The 24,118-nt window shown below is 40.6% G+C and overlaps 1 protein-coding gene across 1 annotated transcript; it reads right to left on the bottom strand.

Annotated features, from left to right (window-relative positions):
* Positions 1–660: 660 nt before the first annotated feature.
* On the bottom strand, positions 661–18,585 carry LOC122565546 (cathepsin K-like). Its single transcript, XM_043721599.2, has 7 exons — positions 18,463–18,585; positions 16,910–17,032; positions 8,084–8,263; positions 5,396–5,617; positions 4,144–4,312; positions 2,535–2,640; positions 661–757 (listed from the first exon to the last, which is right to left on the bottom strand). Exons 1-7 carry the CDS (start codon positions 18,583–18,585, stop codon positions 661–663), a joined length of 1,020 nt encoding a protein of 339 aa, XP_043577534.2.
* Between the last annotated feature and the right edge of the window lie 5,533 nt (positions 18,586–24,118).

Genomic DNA, 24,118 nt, shown 5'->3' with positions numbered 1-24,118 from the left:
CGTTATCAGTGTTGTTTACAGACTTGGATATAGAGAAGACAAGCCTGGATGTCTTTAATTATGTTTCCAATGTAACTCCTTACAACAGTGACAGTCCCCTGACTCCAGGATTGATGGATGCATGAATGTTTCTTCTGTAACATTGTTTGAATAAAGTCTCTTTTGGTGGTTTAATGAGCCAGAGTTTGACTGTCTCTCTCTTCTGTAAGGTTACAATGAACTCTATATCATTCCTGTATAACTCATCTATTTCGTTTTGAGGTTTTCCTATTCACAGCTTGCAATTGAAAATCATGGCTTTAGTTTTTTTTTACATCTTATAATTTTACAGTCCTGGGAAATCAAGTCCTTCATATGCCATTCTCTCAATCAAAGTAGACCAAGTCAGATAATTTCAATTTTTATTTTGCTGATTATGAAAAGTACCATAGAAACAAAGCAGCACCAAAAAGTAAACACAAATCATTGCAAACAAAATTTTCAAACTGCAATTGAAGACAAATGTAGCTCCCTCTGGAGTAAATAATCTTAATTATATGTTTGGTCAAGAAATAGCTCAATTACAGTATCATTCACACAAACTTGTTGCTAAATACATGATGTTATCTAAAATAATTTCTCCAGGAATGATTTTGCTCTTGTTGCAGTAGTTGAAAGTCTTCAGATTATGGGATAAGAAGCACTATAGTTAATTCTACACATGTTCTTGCCTTTAATCATGCGCATGTATCCTTTCTCACCCCAAGATGTTCCCCAGCTAGAAAAGGAAAAATATTTGTTAATATCCAAAACCCAATCTAATCATATCCAAAATTCAGACAGTGAGGATTTTTGTATGCTTGGTTCTGTAATATTTTTAATTTCTTCATTCGGATTGAATGCATTTTGGTTTTAATTTTAGTAGTGTTATCAGCAGGACATTAGGTTCATTTTAGAAAGAATTTACTTCTGGAGATTTACAATTCCATCGAGACAAATTATTAGAATAATTGCAGCAAATGGGAGAGACAACATATGGAATCATTATGCATGGAAGCAGGTCATTCAGCCCATTGAGTTCACACTGACCCTCCAAAGAACATCCCACCTAGACCCAACCTTATTTCTATAACCCTGCATAGTCCATGGCCAACATAACTTGCACATCTTTAGACTGTGGGAGGAAACCAGAGTACCCAAAGGAAACCCACACAAATATAGAGAGAATGTGCTAACTCCACACAGGCCATCACCCAAGGCTGGAATTGAACCCAGGTCCTTGGTGCTAACCACTGAGCCACCATGCTGCCCCCTGAAAACTCATGAGATGGCCTCCAGTTCCAAGAGTAGCTTCCCTTCCAGATTGATTATTGAATGAAAAGTCTATCAGCTGCCATAGTGGCATTTGAGACCATTCCCCAAAACCATTAGCCCAGAGGCCTGGGTTATTAGTCTAGAAAGATTCCCACTATGCCACCTTGTCCCTTGTATACTCTTACACAAAAGGTTAGTTTTGAGACAATGAGGAGTTATTACGTGCAGTGCATAGCAGTTTGTAACTATCATGCAAGGATGAATTTCAAAGTGTACAGCAGATGATCTGAAAAATAGATTTCTTTATTAATTCATTCACAGGATGTGGGTGTCAGTGACTAGGCCAGCATTTATTGCTAATTTCCCACTGTGCAGAAGACTGTTGAGAGTCAACCACACTGCTGTTCATCTGGATTCAGATGTAAGTCAATCCAGGCAAGAACTGCAGTTTCCTTCCTTAACATCAGGGATTACAATGGCATTTTCACCAAGCAATCAGTTTCTTGATCATCATTAGACTTTTAATTCCAGACTTTGTTGAATTCAAATCCCAACATCTGCCACGGTGAAATTTAAACCTGGCTTCCTAGAATATTATCTGTGTCTCTGGATTAATAGTCTAGCAGTAACACTACTTGGCCATCATCTGCCTTTTGGATCCTGTGAAGTGGGATAGTATGTTCAGGCAAGGTGGAAACAATGATTGACAGCTGGGACAGAGCAGTTCTCCATAATCAGTGTAAGGGAAAGGATCAAAGATCAGCTTTGTCTCTAATCTTTAAATCAACTTAAGGTAGCCAGGGAAACAGAGGTTTCACTTACTACTCGGCAAAAATGAGATAGAGTGGTTGCAGCTGAAGGAATAAGCTTTTACAATTATTATACTCTCACAAACTATAAGTGCCAGGCAGTTGACTTGACTGCTATATAATCAAAGAGATTACGCCCATTGGGACAGGTTTAGCTATCCCACATTTATCCATAAGGTGGCGACAGGAAGTAAATGAATCACTTTGAAAGAATTGTGTTGTATTCAATTACATCTTGATATAACTAGCTTCACTTACATAATCGTAAATGCTTTAGGAGGTTCTGTTTATATGTTCGCTTCTTAATGCTTCCTTTTTCCATTTGATAATTAAATAATGTCTGTGCCAGCATCAGTATCGATACTTCATAGGGTAACAAAGATTTCCATCCTGCCTGCTTTTCTTAAATTCTTAATTTGTAGATATAGTTACCTGTTTTTAATGATCCAGTAGCTGCTTGAAGGTGCATCCACATATCCTATCAAGACCACGGCATGATCAACTCTCTTATTATTGCAGTCAGCATCATCAAAGATACCTGTAAAATGGAGGATAGCTGAAATAAACGCATAGACGCCAGTAATCTGTCACCAACTCACCCTTTATTTACATGTGCACAGTACACTGGCTATAGCCAGCCAGTTTGGAGTCAGTCTCTTGAACTAAAGAGATCTGGTTATTTTTTTTTCTTTTTTCTCCTTATCCCCACACTACCGCCTAACTGCGATAGTGCTTATAGGTTTTCCCAGCATCCATGTTGTGTGAGAGTGAAGGTGTGAGACACAGTGAAAGACAACAGGTATACAAATCTTTATTCAATTTCCACTACCAGGAAGAAAGGAAACACCAGGGTGGTCAGTGACAAGCAGTGCCCTTCTCAGAGGGTATTGCTGCCGAATCAAACAGTGAAGGGGTTAAATCAAAGTAGAGTTGGAGAGGGAAATAAAGCACTCCACTCCACTCCCTGCGGTGCTACCTCTCCCTGAGCAGCTCGAGGGTGTTGGTGAACACCGCATGCCCCTTCTCCAGAGACACTCAGGCTCGGACGTAGCCGGGGAAAAGGGGCAGGCAATCGGCCCTAACGACCCCCTCCACGGCCCGCTGCCTGGACCTATTTATGGCCAGGTTGGCCAGGCTCAGGAGCAGACCCACGAAGTGATTCCCCTGGTTTTTTGGTCAGCCAGGGCTTTCCTGATTGGAGGAGAAAGTGAGGGCTGCAGATGCTGGAGATCCGAGCTGAAAATGTGTCACTGGAAAAGCGCAGCAGGCCAGGCAGCATCCAAGGAACAGGAGAATCGACCATTTCGGGCATTAGCCCTTCCTGAAGAAGGGCTTATGCCCGAAACGTTGATTCTCCTGTTCCTCTTTCCTGATTGGCCCAGGTTAACAATCCCAATCAATGACTTTTTATAGTCAACCGCCTGGTTCCAATCACTCCAGTGGCATTGTAAATGAAAACAATTTCGAACTATAGTTCTGCCTTCCTATTCTTGGATAATAACAAGCAAGCAAGGTTTGAAAGGCAGACCTACAAGATTTTGCATTCTCATAGCATCTTTCACCAAGCAACTTGTCCCAGAACCATTAAACAAAAAGCATTTGCAAAAGGTGACTAGACTGATCAAAAGAGAAAATTTGATTTTAAAAAAATTACTTCAAAAGACAGACGTATCAAAGTGAAAATATTCAAGAATTCAATTACAAGGTGTTGTGTCTGCAAATTGTGCATGAAGGTGATGTAATATCCAATTGTTCCCCATCTTGCACAGTGAGATTGAGAGATTAATTCTGAACCATGGTGAATTTTCTTTAATAAAGCAAACAGAAATTGCTGGAGAAACTCAGCAGGTCTCATAGCATCTTGGAGAAAGAAACAGAGTTAATGTTTCAGCTCTTCTTCAGATCTGAAGAAAGGTGACTGGGCTCGTAACATTGACTCTGCTTTCTCTCCAAAGATGCTGCCAGACCTCCAGTAATTTCTGTTTTTGTTTCAGATTTACAGCATCAACAGTTCTTCATTCCACTTTAGAATTTTCTTTACCTGACTTGTAAAATCTCCAGGAATTAAGTGACGAATAAACAAGTACAGAAATTGGTCCAACACGTGCCACTAATGCAGCTAATCTTTTCTCATCAATATGCTTATACCTTTGGAATCCTTTAATTGTGACGACGCTTTTAGCGCTACTGAAAGAGCACTGATCATTTCGCTGTAATTAAAATGAGAATCTGTTTAGCAACTTGGCAGACAAGAATTGTCAATAAATGTCAACATCATATCACATACAAAATCCCACATATCTATGAGCTCCCAGCATCACTGTCCTCCAATACCTCTGAACACGTTCTCCATCACTCAGTGCTGGTATGTCCCTGTGCCCTTTTCACCCAGCATGTACTGGCAGACTCATCTGGCCCAACCCCTCTACTTTCGCTTTCTAAATTTCTTTGCTTTGCTACATTCCTCCAACTTCAGAAACCACATTAAGACCCACCTTTCCATTAGCTCATTACATCCAAAATCACAAATCACATTCCAATTCAGACGTGACTCCGAACTGCTGAATTGTTTGAAATTTTTATTCATTGAACATCTCTGTGGTGCATGACAGAGAGCCACAGGCTAATCTCTGTTTCTTTATTTCTCTTTTCTCTTATCCAGCAGTGGTCTCACAAATAACTGAGCGACTTTCCCACCACCAAAATCATCATGACTTTTATTTTTCACTGACAGGCTAATTTCTACTCTGCATTAAGTTAATTAGTCTCAGCTAGGATAGTATTTGAAAGTGCTGCAGATGCCCAGTAGAAATTTAGTCAATGCTTCCAACCCTGGTCATTATTGACAATCCCTACTAGATGGTTTTCTATTGATATTGAATAAGGGAAGTATCAAGCTCAAATATAACACTGGCATTGAGGTCCCAATTAATTAACACTAAACATGATTGATGGATGTCTTCAACGGGTTAGCATTTCCCAGTTGATGATTTACAAATATTTGGTGGAAGGATCATTCAAATGTGATATAATTCAAAAATAGGGATAGACCAGCAGCATGGACAAGGAAAGATTTAGTCCAATGATACACTTGAATGAAGGACATTCTTTCTGCTAATAATCAAAATGACATTTGCTTGGCACTACGCATGAAAATACTCAGATTCAGGTGACTTCTGTGTTTGCAAAGGTTCAATGAAATTGTTCCTTAAACCAGAATATCTTTCAGAACTCATAATTGACAGTCAAGTTATATTGTATGAAATAGAGAGAATATCAGGCAGAAGATGTACCTTTGCTTGGTAGGGGTACGATTGATCAGATTCAATGCCGTATTTTTTAATGTATTTAAAGGCACGATATGGTAAACCTCCATCGCACCCATAATTCTTAAATTCATCGGAACAGTCAATGATGTTTTGCGTGCTCAGATCCACATACTGTTTCTTTTGCTTGGCCAACTGACCTTCCACAGCTCCAACTGCAGCAAACGCATAACAGGACAAACATGAACCCTGCAGACAGAGCAGATAAATCGCCAAATGTGAAAAACACTTACAGATGTTTATTCATGATCCTCTTCACTTTGATTGAAAGAGAATCCAAATAGTTAACCAGACCTTTGCCTTGACTGTAATTGCCAACAGATGTGAACAGGCCTGGAATGTATTCATGCAAAATATTCAGTTCGAGATCAACCACTGCCACAACCTTACCCCTTCCACTTTTGGATGCCTAAATGGCACAGCATCATATTTCAGTCCCTCACAATGTCATTTCAAGATGGCAGCATAGCTTAAGAATCAAAAACTTGATGAATTAGAGTATGCAGTGAGAAAGAGGAAGGGGGATAATCATGAGCAGCTGGTGAGAATTGGCAGTAAAACATACACAACCTCAGGATTTGTTAATAGTGGAGTAGGGTCTATGAGCAGGCAAGTTTTACTGAACGTGTACTGAACATAGACCTCTACTGGAGCACAATTTTGGGCACTACACTTTAGGAAGGGTGACACTGTTGTGTCATAGCACCAAGAACCTAGGCTCGATACCAATCCTGGGTGACTGTATGGAGTTTGCTTGTTCTTCCTGTTCTGTGTGGGTTTCCACTGGGTGCTCTGGCTTCTTCCCACAGTCCAAAGATGTGCAAGTTTATGTGGATTAGCCATGCTAAATTGGCCATAATGTCTGGGCGTGTGCAAAATAGGTGGATTAGCCATGGTAAGTGTGGGTATAGGGTTGGGGAGGATGTTCTTCGGCAGGTCAGTGCAGACTCAATGGGCTGAGTGGCCTGTATCTTCACTCAAGGGATTCTATGAATGCAAATATGTTGGAGGAAGTACAGAAGGAGTTTACATGAAATACGCCCACTGCCTTCTCTGCCCCCACTGACCCTCTCCTTGCAACCCAAGCTTCTAGCCCTTCTCCCTTGGTGCCCAGTCATTCCCTACCCAAGAAACCCTAGACTCAGCTTGTCCAGCAAAAAAATGCTCCTTGGTGGTCCTCCTTCCATTTCCAGCCCTATGCAATCTGATTGGCTGGCAGTTCTCAAGGACAGGATTTCCTCTCAGTGGGGGCTGCCTCAATAAGCACATTGGTGCTGCAGGCCAGCATCGGAGTCATGGCATTGTCCCCATTTAGGGCCCTCTTGTAGCACAGTAGTAATGTTCTTATCCTTGGATGTCCAGGTTCAAATCCCACCTGTTCCACAAGTGTGTAAGAGCAATTCTGAACAGATTGATTAGTAAAATTGTTAAATTTTTTTTAAAAATTTAAAAATAAAAGGATTCTTTCTTCTGATAGGTCCCTTCACCTCACTATAAGAATGTCCATAAAAGAACACCTTATCAATGGTATTGAAGCAAGTGACTTCATGACTTTGTAAGCATTAGAAGTCTACTTGTAAGCTGGTTTTGTGCATTTTAATTTCCCCTCCGGACCCTGGGGCATATTTTTAAGGTGAGAGGAGAAAGATTTGAAAAAGATAGAGGGGCAATTTATTTTTACGCAGAGTGGTTCGTGTGTGTTACAACGTTTAAAAGACATTTAGAGAAGTACAAGAATAGGAAATGTTTGGCGGGATATGGGCCAAACATGGGCAAGTGGGACTAGGTTAGTTTGGGATTATGGTCAGCATGGACTGGTTGGACTGAAGGGTCTTCTTCTGTGCTGTATGACTGTATGACGCTAATCTGCCAGGCACTCAAAGTGTTAGATCAGGACCCTGAATATATATATGTGCTTTTGTTAAAGATGAAAAATCGAACATGAAAATGAGTTTATCAGAAAGGAAATCTTTTTAAACAACCTGTCTGAACATGATGTGTCACATCTCCAAGACCATCCCTGACTTGAATCCAAACCTTTTAGCCCTGAGGTAAGGACCCTGTCACTGCACCAACATGTTTCTGTGCATAACATTATTTTTAATCAACCTGTTCAGATATGTCATGCCAACTCTGAAGTAGGTGAGATTTAAATGTGGACCTACTGGCCCTGAGGTGAGGCACTACCAGTGCACCGCAAGACTCTAAAGTTATTTGTAAACTACCTGTTTGGACATGTTGTAGCACATTTGCACGGCAGGTGAGACTTTAACCTGGACTTTCTAGGCTAGAATTACGGGCACTACCACTTTACTGCAAATCCCCTTTAGCATTTGTCTGTACGTCCATGTTGTCTGTCTGAATCGGACACATTATCCCCAATTGTTTGCTTCTGTTCTTAGTGCCTCCACCTACTGGCAGTTAAAAAAACCACCAACTCTATAAGTTGTTCCTCCTGCTGCCTATTTAATACTGCTCTAACGTTTCTCAAACATAAGGTGGTTGAAAATTGTAAAAAATATTGAAGTATGCAATGGTCATTCATGAGCATTCCTTAGAGTTAAAATATTAAAGAAGCATCATTCAACAAAATCAAAATCAAGCAACAACCTTCCTGCACAGAGTGAACAGACAGCATGAGAAGGTTATAGGTACCTGGTTCTTTACACCTCTAACATAACCCATTTGACGCCAGTCCACTTCTTTGGGCATACGCCTGACTTCCTCCACTTCTTCCAGTTCTTCTAGTTCAATATCTGAGAATGCTTCATCTGTGTAATTTGCCATTTCATACATTGTTGCATCAGTATACAACTGTACAAACTCTGCTGGTGTCTGGAAGATAGAGTTGCATGATACCTCCAATGACACTATATCAGCAAACTATGCAAAGTCAAAATTGATTTGTTCACAAACAATTTCAATTCCACGTGTCTCAATTATGTTTGCAATTTGCATCCAAGTTTGGCGATAATAGTGATAGAGCTCTCGAGCTCATCTTGTTACACAAAACGTGGAAGTCTTGGAGAGGGAGACAAGAGACATGAGCAGAAAGAAGCAAACTCCTGGTGTCTGTTGTAGATCAACAGGTCAGAGCAGGAGATTAAATCAAGAAACTTGAAGTCAAAGAAGCATATAGAGAAATGGGGATAATTGTCATGGATAATTTACTTCAATTTCTAGGAATAGATCAAGAATCTTTGCAAGTGCTTTCAGAATGAAACCATGTTTTGAGTAAACTGGAGAGGGTTCAGAAGAGACTTACCAGGCTGTTGCTGGGTATAGAAGGTTTGAATTATAAAAAAGGCTGGATAGGCTGGGACACTTTCACTGGAGTACAGGAGGTTGAGAGGCGACCTTGTAGAAGTTCACAAAATAATGAGAGATATAGATAGAGTTAATGGCAGCAGTCTTTCCCCTAGAATGGGGCATTTCAAGACTGAGGGCACATTTTTAAGTTGAGTGGAAAGAGATTTAATTGATATGAGAAGTAAATATGTTACACAGAGGGTGGTTTACATGTGGAATGAGCTTCCTGAGGAAGTGATGGATGTGGGTACAATTGCAACATTTAAAAGACATTTGGATGGATACATGAATAGGAAAGGTTTGGAGGGATATGAGCCAGGAGCAGGCGAGTGGAACTAGTTTAGTTTTGGGTTGTGTTCAGCATGGACTGGTTGGACCGAAGGGTCTGTTTCTGTGCTGTATGACTCTCTGACTCATTGACAGTTAACTAACAAATTCCTATAATCAGAGGCACTGTTGTATTGGATCTTCAAACATAATAGAGGTCACAGTATAGGCAATCCTTCATTATGAAAGCATTTATCTGAAAATGCACCAATACTAAAGAGACAAGTAATTGGGCTGTGAACAAAGTTTGTAACTTGACCATATTAAATGTAGCCAAATGTTATTTTTCTGGAATTAGTGGGATTTTTTTAAACTCGAAAATAAACCAGTTGCTAGCTGAAACAAACTTAATACAACGCAGACACAATGGATGGATGTCACAAACATGTTAACCAAGAAACAGTTGGTGCAATTAGTCTACACAATGGTACTTGTTTGTCCAGGTTTAAATGACACTCTTTGCTATTGACCCAAGTTAACAGCACTTAAAAATAACAACTGCTGTTCCATTGCATTATCGCACACACCCCATGAAAATGTTAACACCAATATAGTTACAACAAGTAAAACACATTTGCTGACCTAACAATGAAGGCAAGCCCAGAACTTTACATGTGAAATTGCCTTTGTAAGTCATGAACACAGGATGTGTGCTTGACACAATATTAAGATGTTGCAGTCTCAAGTGTCATTGTCCTGGGTGTGCATCTTGGACTATATATAATGGGAACAGAAGGAGCAACTTGTAAGAATAGCTGCAAGAGGAAGTAATCACCCAAACAAATGGAATAGACTTCCTGGAGTGATTGACGGGGCAATATCTTTGAAACTACGAATGATTAATGGGACTAGCAACTCGAATTAATGGGAGCAACATGCAGATGCTTGAATGTATGCGGTCATCCCCATAGATGCAGAGGACCATGGAGCTGCTCTCCCATTAGAGAGAGATTACTGGTGGTGAGGTTAACCTGAGGGTCACCCTGTCTCAAGCAAGGAGCGAAGTGAGGAAAGCAGGCCCTCAGTGGTCATTTTAGTCAGAATGGGAATTGAACCCACGTGATTGGCATCACTCTTCATCGCAAACCAGCCAGCCAAGCTAACAGACTTCCATGTAGGAGCAAATTACTGCAGATGCTGGAATCGGTACTGAAAACAACAAATGCTGGACATCACAGTAGGTCAGACAGCATCCATGGAGAGAGGGCAAGCTAATGTTTCAAGTCTAGATGACTCTTCATCTGAGCTTCACACAGACTTCCGTGTGTGTGTGTGTGTGTGTGTGTGTGTGTTGGGGTGGGGCGGTACAAAAAGACTGCTAAAAGATTACTGAGTCGTCCTGAATTGTGAGCCTTGCCCTACAACAGCTGAAGAACGCTGTGGCAAAAGTGACTGTATTCTGGTATAGTTTAAGATTATGCCTAGGACTGAAGGTCAACTGAATACAGTTGAAACACCTATCCTCAGACAGACGCATTGTGAGAAGTGGGATCAGGAAACTGAGCTGGACTGTAAGATTCAATGGAAGCAGAAAATGGTTCAAATAGCATGCACAGGGAAGACCAGTATCAAAAGCAAAACTGGATGAAAGACAGAGTCTAGGAAATGTGGAGACTGGGGTAAAATGAGAATGGATATAAGATAACGATGTATATCAAGATCTAACAGTGATGTTAGCAGTCATGTGCAAGAGACTGTGAAGAAGGGATGGAATAGTCTGTGCTAATGTGAAATGTGCTTACAGAGAACAGTATTATCCACAATGGTGTCAATAAAACTTTGCAGAAACCTCAAATCAGACAACAGTCATTCATATGTAAGGGGAGACAGTTATAGGTTCCAAGCTACTAGAGGAGACAAGGTCAGCACTTAATACACAGAGCCACAAGACTCATGGAATCAAACCATAGATCATGGGCAAAATATGAGCTGTTATTAAGGGCAATTAAGAATGAATGTCAAATGCTGGCCATGTTGGTGACTTCTACATCCCATGAAAGAAAAGTAAAGTTCTGCTGGACAACATGAGTCATAGTTAAAAACAAGATAATGGCAACAGGAAAACTGTTCAGAAGGGCTGAAATAGGAAATAGGAAATAGGATTTGGATAGCAGGAACTATTGCAAAAACAAATCCACTATTTGAAGCAGAAAGATGAGATAAGTAACATTAAAGCCACTGAAATGTATCATAAAAGTCTCATCATGGCACAATTTCAAATGATCAAGGAGTGGAAAATATTACAAACTGTTTCTTTCTTGGTTTAAAAATAAAAGGAAGTATTTGATAAGGCAGTGATCAAAAAGCTGAAAGTGTTAATGGAATAGATGGGGTGCCTGATGGATGAATGCCAAGAACGAGCTCTTTTTTATTTAAATAAAGAAACGCAAGTGCTTCCTGGGGATCTTGAACATTGTTGGCAGAACATTTATTTTTCCAAAAAGCATATAGGGGCAACCCAAAAATATAATATCTGTTTTAGATAAAGTATTAAATGACATACTGACTGAGGAGATCATGATGAAGGAGCTAGTGGACAATTCATGGCACAACATCCTTAATTATTAAAATTTGTGGAGATTTTAATGGAAGTGAATATATATTCAGTGAAAGTGAACTATTTTTGGTGCTTAGCAAGATTTTTGATAGCAGGCCACACAAAATAAAAATTATAATACAAGACAAGCTACTGAGGTGAATTGGCAATTTGCTAAATTGAAAATCCATTGATTAAAAATGGAGATATGTTGAGATATACAATTCTGGGTGCAATATTGCAGTAAGAGAAACAAGGCATTGAAAACTGCAGAAAGTGGAAGACAAACAATTCAGTACATTCAAATGTTAAAGCTCTCAGATCAAAGAACAAAGAAAATTACAGCACAGGAACAGGCCCTTCGGCCTTCCAAGCCTGCATCGATCCAGATCCTCCATCTAAACCTGTCGCCTAGTTTCCAAGGATCTATATCTGTCAGCTCCCTGCCCATTCATGTATCTGTCTAGAAACATCTTAAATGATGCTATAGTGCCCGCCTCTACCACCTCCATTGGCAATGTATTCCAGACATCCACCACCCTCTGCATAAAAAACTTTCTACGCATACTCCCTTAAACTTTTACCTCTCATCTTGAACTCGTGATTTCCAGTAATTGAGTCCCCCACTCTGGGAAAAATCTTCTTGTCATCCACCTTGTCTATACCTCTCATGATTTTGTAGATGTCAAACAGGTCCCCTCTCAATTCCATCTCTCTAATGAAAATAATCCAAATCCACTCAACCTCTCTTTATAGCTAATGCCCTCCATATCAGGCAACATCCTGGTGAACCTCCTCAGCACCCTCTCCAAAGCATCCACATCCTTTTGGTAATGTGGTGGCAAGAACTGTATGCAGTATTCCAAATGTGGCCGAACCAAAGTATTATACAACTGTAACATGGCCTGCCAACTCTTGTACTCAATATCCCGTCTGATGAAGGAAAGCATGTCATATGCCTTCTTGACCACACTATTGACTGCCTTCAGGGTACAATGGACCTGAACACCCAGATCTCTCTGTCCATCAATTTTCCACAGGGCTTTTCCATTCACCGTATAGTTCACTCTAGGATCGGATCTTCCAAAATGTATCACCTTACATTTGCCCATATTGAATTCCAGCTGCCATTTCTCTGCCCAACTCTCCTGTCTATCTATATTCTGCTGCATTCTCTGACAGCCCCCTTCACTATCTGCTACTCCACCAATCTTAGTATCCTCTGAAAACTTGCTAATCAAACCACCTATGCCATCCTCCAGATCATTTACGTATATCACAAACAACAGTGATCCCAGCACGGATCTCCATTTTGAGAAACTCCTGTCTACAACAACTGTCTGTCTCCTGCTGCCCAGCCAGTTCTCTATCTATCTAGCTAATACATTCTGGCCCCCAGTGTAGCAAAGAAGTGAGCAAGTTATGTGGAGGACAGAAGTATCATTGAGGATATTATTTAAAGATTTAAAATCCTAAAGAAAGATAAATTGAAACCAATCATACTTGAAATTGTCACAGATTTCGGAACCAAAAGACCTGGGCTTAAATAGGAAGTCAAAAACAGTTTAACTTATTTCACACAGAGGGGATTAATGTATGGTGTAGATTGCCCATTAAGTCAGTAGAGAAATGAATACAGCAATTTGTAAAAGACAATTAGGTAGATGATTGAAAGGGTGGCTAATTGAGATATATTACATTTTCAAACTTGCCAAATAGTCTACAAAGCGTTTTCTGATTCTTCCGTATTCCCATTTCCCTTCTCCAAAGTTTATTTTAGATTGAGATTGTGATTTTGATTTAGATTTACATTCGCATTTTATTATCACGTGCCCTCAAGCACAGCAGCACAGGAATACAGTGAAAAGTGTATAATGTCGCCAATCACAGCTACATCTTAGGTACAAAGGTACCAAGGTATAAAAAAACTCAGGTACAAAGTAGTAAGAGAAATGAGAGTTAAAAAGTTAAGCATTAGAGTCATAGAGGCCTACAGCACAGAGACAGGCCCTTTGGTCCAAACTGGTCCATGCCGACCAAAATGTCCATCCACACTAACCCCATTTCCCTGCACTTGGCCATATCCTTCTAATCTTTTCCTATCCATGTATTTGTCCAAATGCCTTTTAAATGTCGTGAATGTACACACCTCAACCACTTTTGCTGCCGGCTCATTCCACATGCGTACCATCCTCTGTATAAAAAAGTTACCCCTCAGGTTCCCTTTTATTCTTTCCCTTTTAAATTTAAACTGATGCCCTCTTGTCCTCAATTCCTCAACCCTGAGAAAAAAACTGAGTGCATTCACCCTATCCATGCTTCTCATGATCTTATACACTTCTATAAGATTCACCCCTCAGTCTCCTACACTGTAAAGAAAAATGTCCTAGCTCTCCCTACAACCTAGACCCTTGAGTCCTGGCAACATCCTTGTAAAATTCTACTGCATTCTTTCCAGTTTAATAACATCCCTCCGATAGTGATCAAAACTGAGCACTCCAAGTGCAGCCTTACCAATATCCTGTACAACTACAATATAACTTCCCAACTTCTATACTCAATGCTCTGACTGATGAAGGCCAGTGTGCCAAAAGCCTTCTTCCCTGCCCTGTCTCCCTGTGAGGAGAAAGTGAGGTCTGCAGATGCTGGAGATCAAAGTTGAAACTTTATTGCTGGAACAGCACAGCAGGTCAGGCAGCATCCAGGGAACAGGAGATTCGACGTTTCGGGCACAGGCCCTTCTTCAGGAATGAGCAGAGAGTGTTCAGCAGGAGAAGATAAAAGGTAGGGAGGAGGGACTTGGAGGAGGGGAGTTGGAAATGTGATAGGTGGAAAGAGGTCAAGGTGAGGGTGATAGGTCGGAGTAGGGTGGAGGCGGAGAGGTCAAGAAGAAGACTGCAGGTCAGGAAGGCGGTGCCGGGCTGGAAGGATCCGGCTGAGACAAGGTGGGGGGAGGGGGGATGAAGAAGCTGGTGAAGTCCAAGTTCATCCCCTGCGGTTGGAGGGTTCCCAGTCGGAAGATAAGACGCTCCTCCTCCGACCGTCGGGTTGTTGTGGTTTGGCGGTGGATGAGTCCAATGACCTGCATATCCTCGGTGGAGTGGGAGGGGGAGTTGAAATGCTGTGCCACAGGTTGGTTGGGTTGGTTCGTCCGGGTGGCCCAGAGGTGCTCCCTGAATCGCTCCGCAAGTAGGCGGCCTGTCTCCCCAATATAGAGGAGGCCACACCGGCTGCAGCGGATGCAGTAGATGATGTGGGTGGAGGTGCAGGTGAATCTGTGGCGGATATGGAAGTTTCCCTTGGGGCCTTGGAGAGAAGTGAGGGGGGAGGTGTGGGCGCAAGTGTTGCACCTCCTGCGGTTGCAAGGGAAGGTGCCGGGAGTGGTGGTTGGGTCGGTGGGGGGTGTGGATCTGACAAGGGAGTCGCGGAGGGAGTGGTCTCTACGGAAAGCTGATAGGGGAGGGGAGGGAAATATATCCTTGGTGCTGGGGTCTGTTTGGAGGTCTCCCTGTGACTCTACTTTCAGAGAACCATGTACCTGAACTCCAAGGTACCTCTGTTCCACTACACTCCTTAAGGGCCTACCATACAACATGAAACTCCTATTTTGATTTGACTTGCCAAAATGCAAGACCTCACACTTATCTACATTAAACTCCAGTTGCAATTTCTCAGCTCACTTCCCCAGCTGATCAAGGTCCTGCTGCAATTTCTGACAACCTTCCCCACTGTCCACGATACCGCCTATTTCAGTGTCATCTGCAAACGTGCTAATAATGCCTTGTACATTCTCATCCAAATCATTGATATCGATAACAAATGCAAATGGGCTCAGCACCGACCCCTGAGGTACACCACTAGTTACCAGCCTCCAGTCCAAAAGCGTCCTTCCACTATTACCCTCTGCTTCCTACCATCAAGCCAATTGTGTATTCAATTTGCCAGCTCCCCCTGGATTCCATGCAATCTAACCTTCCACAGCAGCCTATCATGTGGAACCTTATCAAAGGCCTTACTGAAATCCATATAGACTACATCTACCACCCTGCCCTCATCAACCTTCCTGGTCACTTCATCAAAGAACTCTAACAAATTTGTGAGGCATGATCTCCCATGCACAAACCCATGCTGACTACTCCTAGTCAAACCCTCCTAAATGGATGTATTCCCTCAGAATCTTCTCAAGTAACCTACAAACCACAGATGTTAAGCTTACTGGTCTAGGGTTCCCAGGTTTTTCTTTGCAGCCTATCTTGTATAAGGGCACAACACTCACTACCTTCACATTACTTCACAGAATAAGTAGAAAAAATTAAAAAAGGTAATAGTTAAGATTAAATTCCTTCTTAACATAAACTGGAAAAATAAAGGAACAAAATAATAGCTAACATTAAAGTCATTTTTAAATTTCAACTAGAAAATGAAGGAATTAGGTTAAAGTTCAATTTGGTTATGCAGGACATTGGTGAGGCCTCTTCTGGAATACTGCATTCATTTCTGGTCTTCCAGTTATAGGAGGATACTATTAAGCTGGAGAGGGTTCAGAAGAGATTTATCAGGATGTTGCCAGGTATGGAAGGTTTGAGTTATAAAGAAAGGTTGGATAGGCTGGGAATTTTTTCACTGGAGCATAGAAGATTCAGGGGAGTCCTAATACAAGTTTATAAAATCATGTGAGATATAGAAAGGGTTAATAATAGGTGTATTTTCCCTAGGATGGGTGATTTCAAGACAAGGGAGCACATTTTTAAGGTGAAAGGAGAGAGATTTTAGAAAACAAGAGGGGCAAAAGTTTTACACGGTGAATGATTTATATGTGGAATGAACTTCCTGAGGAAGTAGTGGATCTGGTTACAATTACAACATTGAAATGACATTTGGATAAGTACAGAATAGGAAAGACTTGGAGGGATATGAGCCAGGAGCAAACAGGTGGGACTAGTTTAGTTTGGGATGATGTTTGGCATGGACTGGTTAATCTAAATGGTCCGTTTCCATGTTATATGACTCTATGACTTTATTTTCAGAACATGAACATTGCTGACGAGACCATATTCATTACCTAGTCTTTGTTATTCTGATGGGCTTTCTTACTGAACCTGTATGTAGTGATACTGGAATCATGGCAATGTTTTGCTCAAAATAAGTTAGAGTTGAAGACAACAGCTGGCCCAATGGAGATAGCAACATTTCCAGCTGATATATTTTTGTCCCAGGAAAATAGGTTCACTTAATTGGGCTCAAGTGATTCTCCATCACTCACAGTGCCAAAGAAGCAAGTATGGCACTCTATCATTGCTATCACTCACCAAGTCTCCAAATTCATTCATGGCCATTTCATACATGGAATTTCCTTGATGATATCGAGCATTGTGAGCTGCGATCTTCTCCAAGTTTTCCAGCCAAATTTCTCTCCTGACTAGATCTTCCTCCTACAAAAATATTGAGTTACTGCAATATAATGGTCATAGCATCAATTGCCCAATGAAATTAGTGAAGTTACAAATGGAGTGTTTCTTCAAATGAGTGAAGGCAGTTGAATGTTCGAGTAGGAGATGACAGTATTTACTGTCAGCTACAGTAGAAAAAACTGGCATCAAAACTATCAGGTACAAAGAAGGGGAAACCAAATAAGTTTTAGGCCATGATTTTGGAAAAAGATTACATACAGCACACAGGGCAGCAAGACAACGGGCCTGGCTCATTTCAATCTGAGATTTACATTATGAGCAAAGAAGTCAAAAAAGTTAGGGTGGCATGGTGGCTAGTACTGCTGCTTCTCAGCACCAGAAATCTGGGTTTGATTCTAGTCTCAGGCAACTGTCTATGGGGAGTTTGTACATTCTTCCTGTGTTTGCATGAGTTTCCTCCAGATGCTTTGTTTTTTTTCCCACAGTCCAAAAGAAGGCAGATGAGTTGGCATGGCCATGCTAAATGCAGGGGTCATAGGGTGGGGGTGAGATGCTCTTCAGAGGGTCAGTTTGGGCTTGATGGGCCAAATGGTCTGTTTCCACACTGTAGGGGTTCTATGAGTTGGATAATAGGCACCATGAATGCACTCTAGCGGAGTGAGAGCTTACCACGCACCCAACTGAGTTCTGTTTATCTTTAAGCTACAGACATAAAACAAAGGTGTTTCCAAAATCCCCATTCCTGCCACTCTGCTGTAGATTACACTTCCATTTTCCTCAACCTACTTGGTAAAGTCCAAATATAGGTTTTTTAAAAAGTGGAAAGGCAGCCTAATTTGTTATATCATAATTACTGCTTCTCACCAATACAACAAGCAATGACTTGTGTTCATATGGTCAGTTTAACAATATATATTATCACAAGGTGAAACACAGGAGTGTTGTAAATAATCTTTGACAGTGAGAAACATTCAATGATATTGGGACACAAGTCAGGTGAAAGGGGTATAGAAGGTAGCATTTTTCTGACTGAAATCATGATGAGATATATGATCAGAAGCTGATCCAGCGGGTAAATATTTCTCCACAGGTACAAGCACTCCAGTTCAGCCTCACACAGTTCGGAAGGTGATGCTGTTGGTAACTAGAGAACAGGCTTTTCAATATGGAACTAAAGCTAACTGGTTTGACCGTCCCAATATTTCCTTGGAGGAAATTAGAGAAACATGTCATTATTCGCGTTTTACAAATTTGGAAGAAATGTCCAATAGTTGCCAAGTTATTGGCTGGTATTAAGTATCTGAATCGCCACAGAAGGACATTTTGTGGAAACTTTGCTTTTTGGTTCTGACTAATCAGCATTAACAAACAGGTGGGGATTAGAGTTCAAGCTGACTTCTTCAAAACAATGTCATGGTCTCACAATCCTCTGCTCAGCCCAGATTTCTTACCACACTAAGGTAGCTTTTTCCATATGCCTGCTTCCAAGTTTCCCATTGCTCATCCACGATTGGGTTTGACAAGGCCATGGGTATAACAGTCAGGGTCCACACCATAAAGAGGGAAAATATCATGACGAAGTATTGCATACGTCACTGGGCTAGTGTCTTCAGTGAAAAGCTGTGGGCAATACAATGAGAAAGACATGGAGACATAATGCAAGTCCACAATCCCACAGTCCTACCCTAATTATTAAGATGATCGGCACAAGTACAGGTTGAATGGATACCTCATCGTGTACATTTTCTAAAGTTAGAAGAGCTGAGAGCAGACTAACTACTGCATGCCTACAAAATAAAAATAACAGAGCAGAAGAAAGGTGTTTGATTTAGCTTTAAATAATTTCAATTATAATCGTTAAAAGAAAATTTGCCAACTAGTCTTCATTCAGACGTAGAGGGGGGTTGGGGGGGCATTCCTGATAGTGTTCAATTCCTGCATTCCCAACAATTTTAATTACCCTGGAAACACAGTTGGCAGACATTGTAAAGTTTCCTGGCTGGTGTGGAATCTGAAGGTAGACATGGGTGACACAGCCAGATTTGGCTTCTGCTTTGCCTCATTAATACACGTAATATACTGATCACAGGAATCTCTGATTCTCACTGAATGTATCCTGATAAGACACTCATTTTAAAAAATACTGTGACTTTCCTCTGTCTGCTCGGCATCTAGAAGTGTTAACCCATCTGAATTACATTAAGTTCCAATGTTTCAGAGTTTTCAATCTAATTTCTTTCCCTACGTGGAATGTAATTACAATAATGTTGTTCTGCCAAGACATTCTGCTGAACTCTCTTTGAAATGCTACACTATTAAATTACACAATAGTTGATTCAATTTATTAATTACACATTAGCATCAGGCCATTTATTATACTAGAAGAAATATATTTTACCCACCTCACAAGGTCACCTCCGTTGCTTAACAATATGAACTACTTGGGACCAAGTTGTACTGTACTGGAGTTTGAACTGGGGTTTATATATTCTTAGAAGTTGCAAAGTGAACTAATTCCACCAATTAGTTCAAGGCCCTGAAGACCTAGTATTATCTTTATCCCTTTTGATCTAAACTATTTGTCCACCTGTTAGTTCCAACCATCAGTTACACAAACCTCAGGCAATGCACCACATGATCTTAATGATAGAGTCTGAAAAGGTAATGAAATGTTGTGAATCTTATTTTCATGAGGCAGATTATTGATTTCTTTGCGGGAAATTAGATTTTCTATTGAGGATCCTTGGTAATGCATTTTTGTCATGGTGCCTTCTTGCCCCAGGAGTGCATCTGTGGCAATTGCCCAATTTCCACTCCCATCAGCAGATTAGATTTTTCAGCTAATAGTTGTGTATGGATGATGCAATCATTGACAACCCATAATGACACATGCACCAGAAACATCTTCACACCAGGACTGCATCATCAGCTCATTACTTGTGGACCAGCACCAGGGTTACCCAGCTCGCTGTATTCCTGGTGCATAGCATCTTCTTTCACAACATTGTTCTCGTCATTCCTGAAGAAGGGCTTATGCCCGAAACGTCGATTCTCCTGTTCCCTGGATGCTGCCTGACCTGCTGCGTTTTTCCAGCAACACATTTTCAGCTCTGATCTCCAGCATCTGCAGACCTCACTTTCTCCTCAAAGATGGATACAATCTTCGCCAACCCTGTGTCCTGATGAAGCTACGAAACTGCTTTCTTCTCACAGATGCTGCCAGACTTGATATCTCCAGCAGTTTCTGTTTTTGTTTCAGATCTCCAGCGTCTACAGTTCTTTGCTTGACTTCCATGTTGTGAGAACGCGGGCAAATCTCAGCTCAGAGGTGTATATATTTCAGGGTCTCTCCAGCTCTGGATGTTTCTGTGTTTTTCCATCTGGAGACATAAGCACACAAGAAAAAATAAAATGCTGCAATGGTGGTAGCATTGTCTATTTGATCAAATATTAAACCATGGCCTCATTTGTCTTCCCATGGCACTATTTTGAAAAATGCATGAGCACAATTACAGGGGACACATGTGAAACACACTAAACTGGCTGCATTTAATCTACCATTTCATTCAAAAACTATAAAACCAGATATAGAGTCATAGAATCATACAGTATGGAAACAGACCCTTCGATCCGACCACTCCATGTTCCTAAACTAAACTAGTTTCACCTGCCTGCTCCTGGCCCATATCCCTCCAAGCCCTTCCTATTCATGAACTTATCTATATATCTTTTAAACGTTGTAACTGTACCTGCTGTCGGCATCATGAACTTTGCATCTTGTTTAATTCACACTTGAATTATAAGTTCACATAATGGGAGATAAAAGGGTGTCTTGGAGTATTCAGCTTGGAAAGAGAGTGGAGCTGGGTTTGGAAATATATGGATGAACCGTATTACACCAGTTTGCTTGGCAGAGCAGACAGAAAGGATTACAGATTCATAAGAAGACAATCTTAAAGTCTTACCCTCTGTCCCTAATAGTCTATTCCTAATGTAAAAGCAATGTGGGAAAACATTCCTCGCTATGTTGAAGGTTGATCCAATGATCTCTCATGACATAACTGCATCCTCACTTTTAGCAATCAACTTGGGAAAGGGTCAGCAGGTAGAGGCAGGGCAGCTGGCTTGGTGGTTAGCACTGCTGCCTTACAGCACCAGGGTGCCAGGTTTGATTCCAGCCTTGGGTGACAGCCTTTATGGAGTTTGCAGATTCTCCCTGTGTCTGTGTGGGTTTCCTCCCAAATTCCAAAGATGTGCAAGGCAAATTGGCCATGCTAAATTGTCTGTAGTTGTTAGGTGTATTAGTCAGAGAGGACTAGGTTATTCTTTGGAGGGTCAGTGTGGACTTGAAGGGCCTGTTTCCACACTGTAGGGAATCTAATCTAAAACAATTTTTTATTATCCATTTCATCTGAAATTCCACTTTAGCTGAGGAAACAGATAACAGCTAAATAGAGTCATATAGCACAGAAATAGACCCTTTAGCCCAACTCATTTCCTCAACTAAACTTGTCTTATTTGCCTGTGCTAGGCCCAAATCCCTTTAAACCTTTCCGATTCATGTAGCTGTCCAGATGTCTCTTAAAAGTTTTAACTGTACCTGCACTTCCTCTGGCAATTTATTCCATATACAAACCATTCCCTGTGTGAAAACATTGCCCCTCAGGTCACTTTTAAATCTTTCCCCTGTCACCTTAAAATTATGTCCTCTAGTTTTGAACTTGCCTAATCTAGGTAAAAGATCTTTGTTATTTATCTTATCCATTCCCTCATGATTTTATAAACCTCTATAAGCTCACCCCAAAACGTCCTATGCGCCAGGAAAAAAGTCCCAGCCTATCCAGCCTCTCCTTATAATTGAAACCCTCCAGTCTCAGTAACATCTTTGTAAATCTTTTCTGCACCATTTCCAATATAATAATATCCTTCCAGTAATAGGGTGACCAGAACTGTACACAGTATTTCAAAAGTGGTCTCACCAACATCCCGTACAGCCACAACATGACATCCCAACTCCTATACTCGATGTTCTGACCAATGAAGGTAAGCGTGCCAAACGCCTTCTTCACCACCCTATCTAGCTGTACTGTCACTTTGAAGACACTATGCACCTGAAGGCACGTCTATCTGTTCAACACCCTCTCAGGGCTCAACCATTAGCAGTTATTAATCATTCTGGTCTCAAGTTTTACTCTTGCAATAAATGCCTTCCCCCTTCTTTTAAATGTATTACCTATGTTTGAGTGCGTGTTTGATACTGTGTTTCATTATTCTTTCTTGAGATTGGTAGACAACAACATTCCTATTCTTTTCATTCACAAAACATTGGGTTGTTTTTCTTTGATTGGATCTAGTTAACTGAGTTTTAATAGAAATGTAATAGCTGCATGTTTAAAAAATAAAAAACATGCTTGTTCAAACTTACAAAATGGGAGTGGAAAAGAGAGGAACTGATTGCTCCTCCTAACCTGTTCATAACATCAAATATTGCAAAGGCCCATACTCTGGTGCTCATTGAAGACAATGTTTGACTGGAATCTCTTGGATTCTATTGGTATAACTACAGCATGAGGACAAAATCACACTGTCAAGGAATTTTAGACATAATTGTAAAGATTCCATGTTTAATTTTGTGTTTTTAAAATCTGTGGACTGAAATTAGCAAGCTTTATTTTTAAAAAGTGTTTAAAAGGGTGGCCATATGATTTGAAAGCCAGTAACTAATAGTCATCATGTCAAGCATCATGTACGCAACTGTTTGAACAAGCAATAATTGAAGTTTCAGTTGCATATGATTTAAAGCCAAGTGGGTACAATATATACATGTAGCTTTTGCTGGTAACAAGAAGTTCATTGGTCTGTATGCTAGTGATCCCCAGTCATCAATGACAGAGACATTGTTTGCCTGGCAAACTGATTGATGCTCAGGTAACTGACAGCTTGGAGCTGGGAAGTTACAGAGACAGAGAGGTGTTCATTTCTCACCAGCTCTGGAACAGTCTCTCTCTGTCACTGTGGACATGAAGTAAACCAATTTATCTTTCCTGCAAAAGTTGTTGGAAGCAATGAGTTTAATAACTAAGTCAAAGACTTCTTAAAAAGGAACCAGCCATCTTGTGTATTTTACCAACCAGTGGACACATCTGGAGAAATATGATGTGGAGGAGTCAGGGTTGGACTGAGGTGGACAAATTTAAAACTCACACAACATCAGGTTATAGTTCAACAGGTTTATTTGGAAGCACCATCTTTCGGAAAGTTGGACTGAAGGATCTGTTTCATGCTGTACATCTCGATGACTCTATAACTGTTTGCCTGTAGTGGCAGTCTAATTATTATTATTATTAGTATGGAAACCTGGTCTACCTAAAAGTCTGGTAAATTGAACAATTTCGCATAAATTTTAAGATCTTTAACTTCAGTGACAATTCGGGAAGAGTATCACTTGACTTCTAGTGCCTTACCCCTGTAAGTCATGTCAAAACTGATTTTAAAAAATATGGTGCTCAAAGCTAGACTCAGTAGTGATAACTATCACACTATTATTGATTGCTGCAAAATCTCAACTGGTTCTTTAATTCCTTGTAAAGAAGGAAATTGTCCTTCATTTTCTGATCTGGCCGATATGTGACTCCACAACAATGTGGTTTATTATTAACTGCACTCTGAAATGGTCCAGCAAGCCACTCAGGTCAAGGACAATAAGGATAGGCAACAAATGCCTATGATACCCACCTCCCATGAAAAAGGCTTTAACAAGAATTGTAACCAATAGCCCAAATTACAAACTTTGTTGAATGAGTTTGAGTTCTTGAACCAGCTGCAATTTGTTCTGACATCGTATTTTTAATTTTGTAAAAGCAAAATCCGTCACCCTATCATACCAAAAGAGAAACTGGATGATATGTAAAACTGTAGGAAAAAAAAATCAATGATTAGTACCTTTTATATAACCTGCAGCATTTAGCAACATTCAATAATTACAATGAAATTAGACTTTGCTAATTAATACGTATAGAATATTGGTGTAGGAGTTATGTCCATCATCCAATGATGGAATGTCAAACATAGCACAGGATTACAAAAGTTATGTAATGCAAATGGAGG

The sequence above is a fragment of the Chiloscyllium plagiosum genome, unplaced genomic scaffold (genome assembly GCF_037043375.1).
Source record: "Chiloscyllium plagiosum isolate Xiang-an unplaced genomic scaffold, Cpla_swu_hap1 HiC_scaffold_28, whole genome shotgun sequence".
Lineage (NCBI taxonomy): Eukaryota > Metazoa > Chordata > Chondrichthyes > Orectolobiformes > Hemiscylliidae > Chiloscyllium > Chiloscyllium plagiosum.
This window is presented reverse-complemented; position numbering and strand designations above follow the sequence as displayed.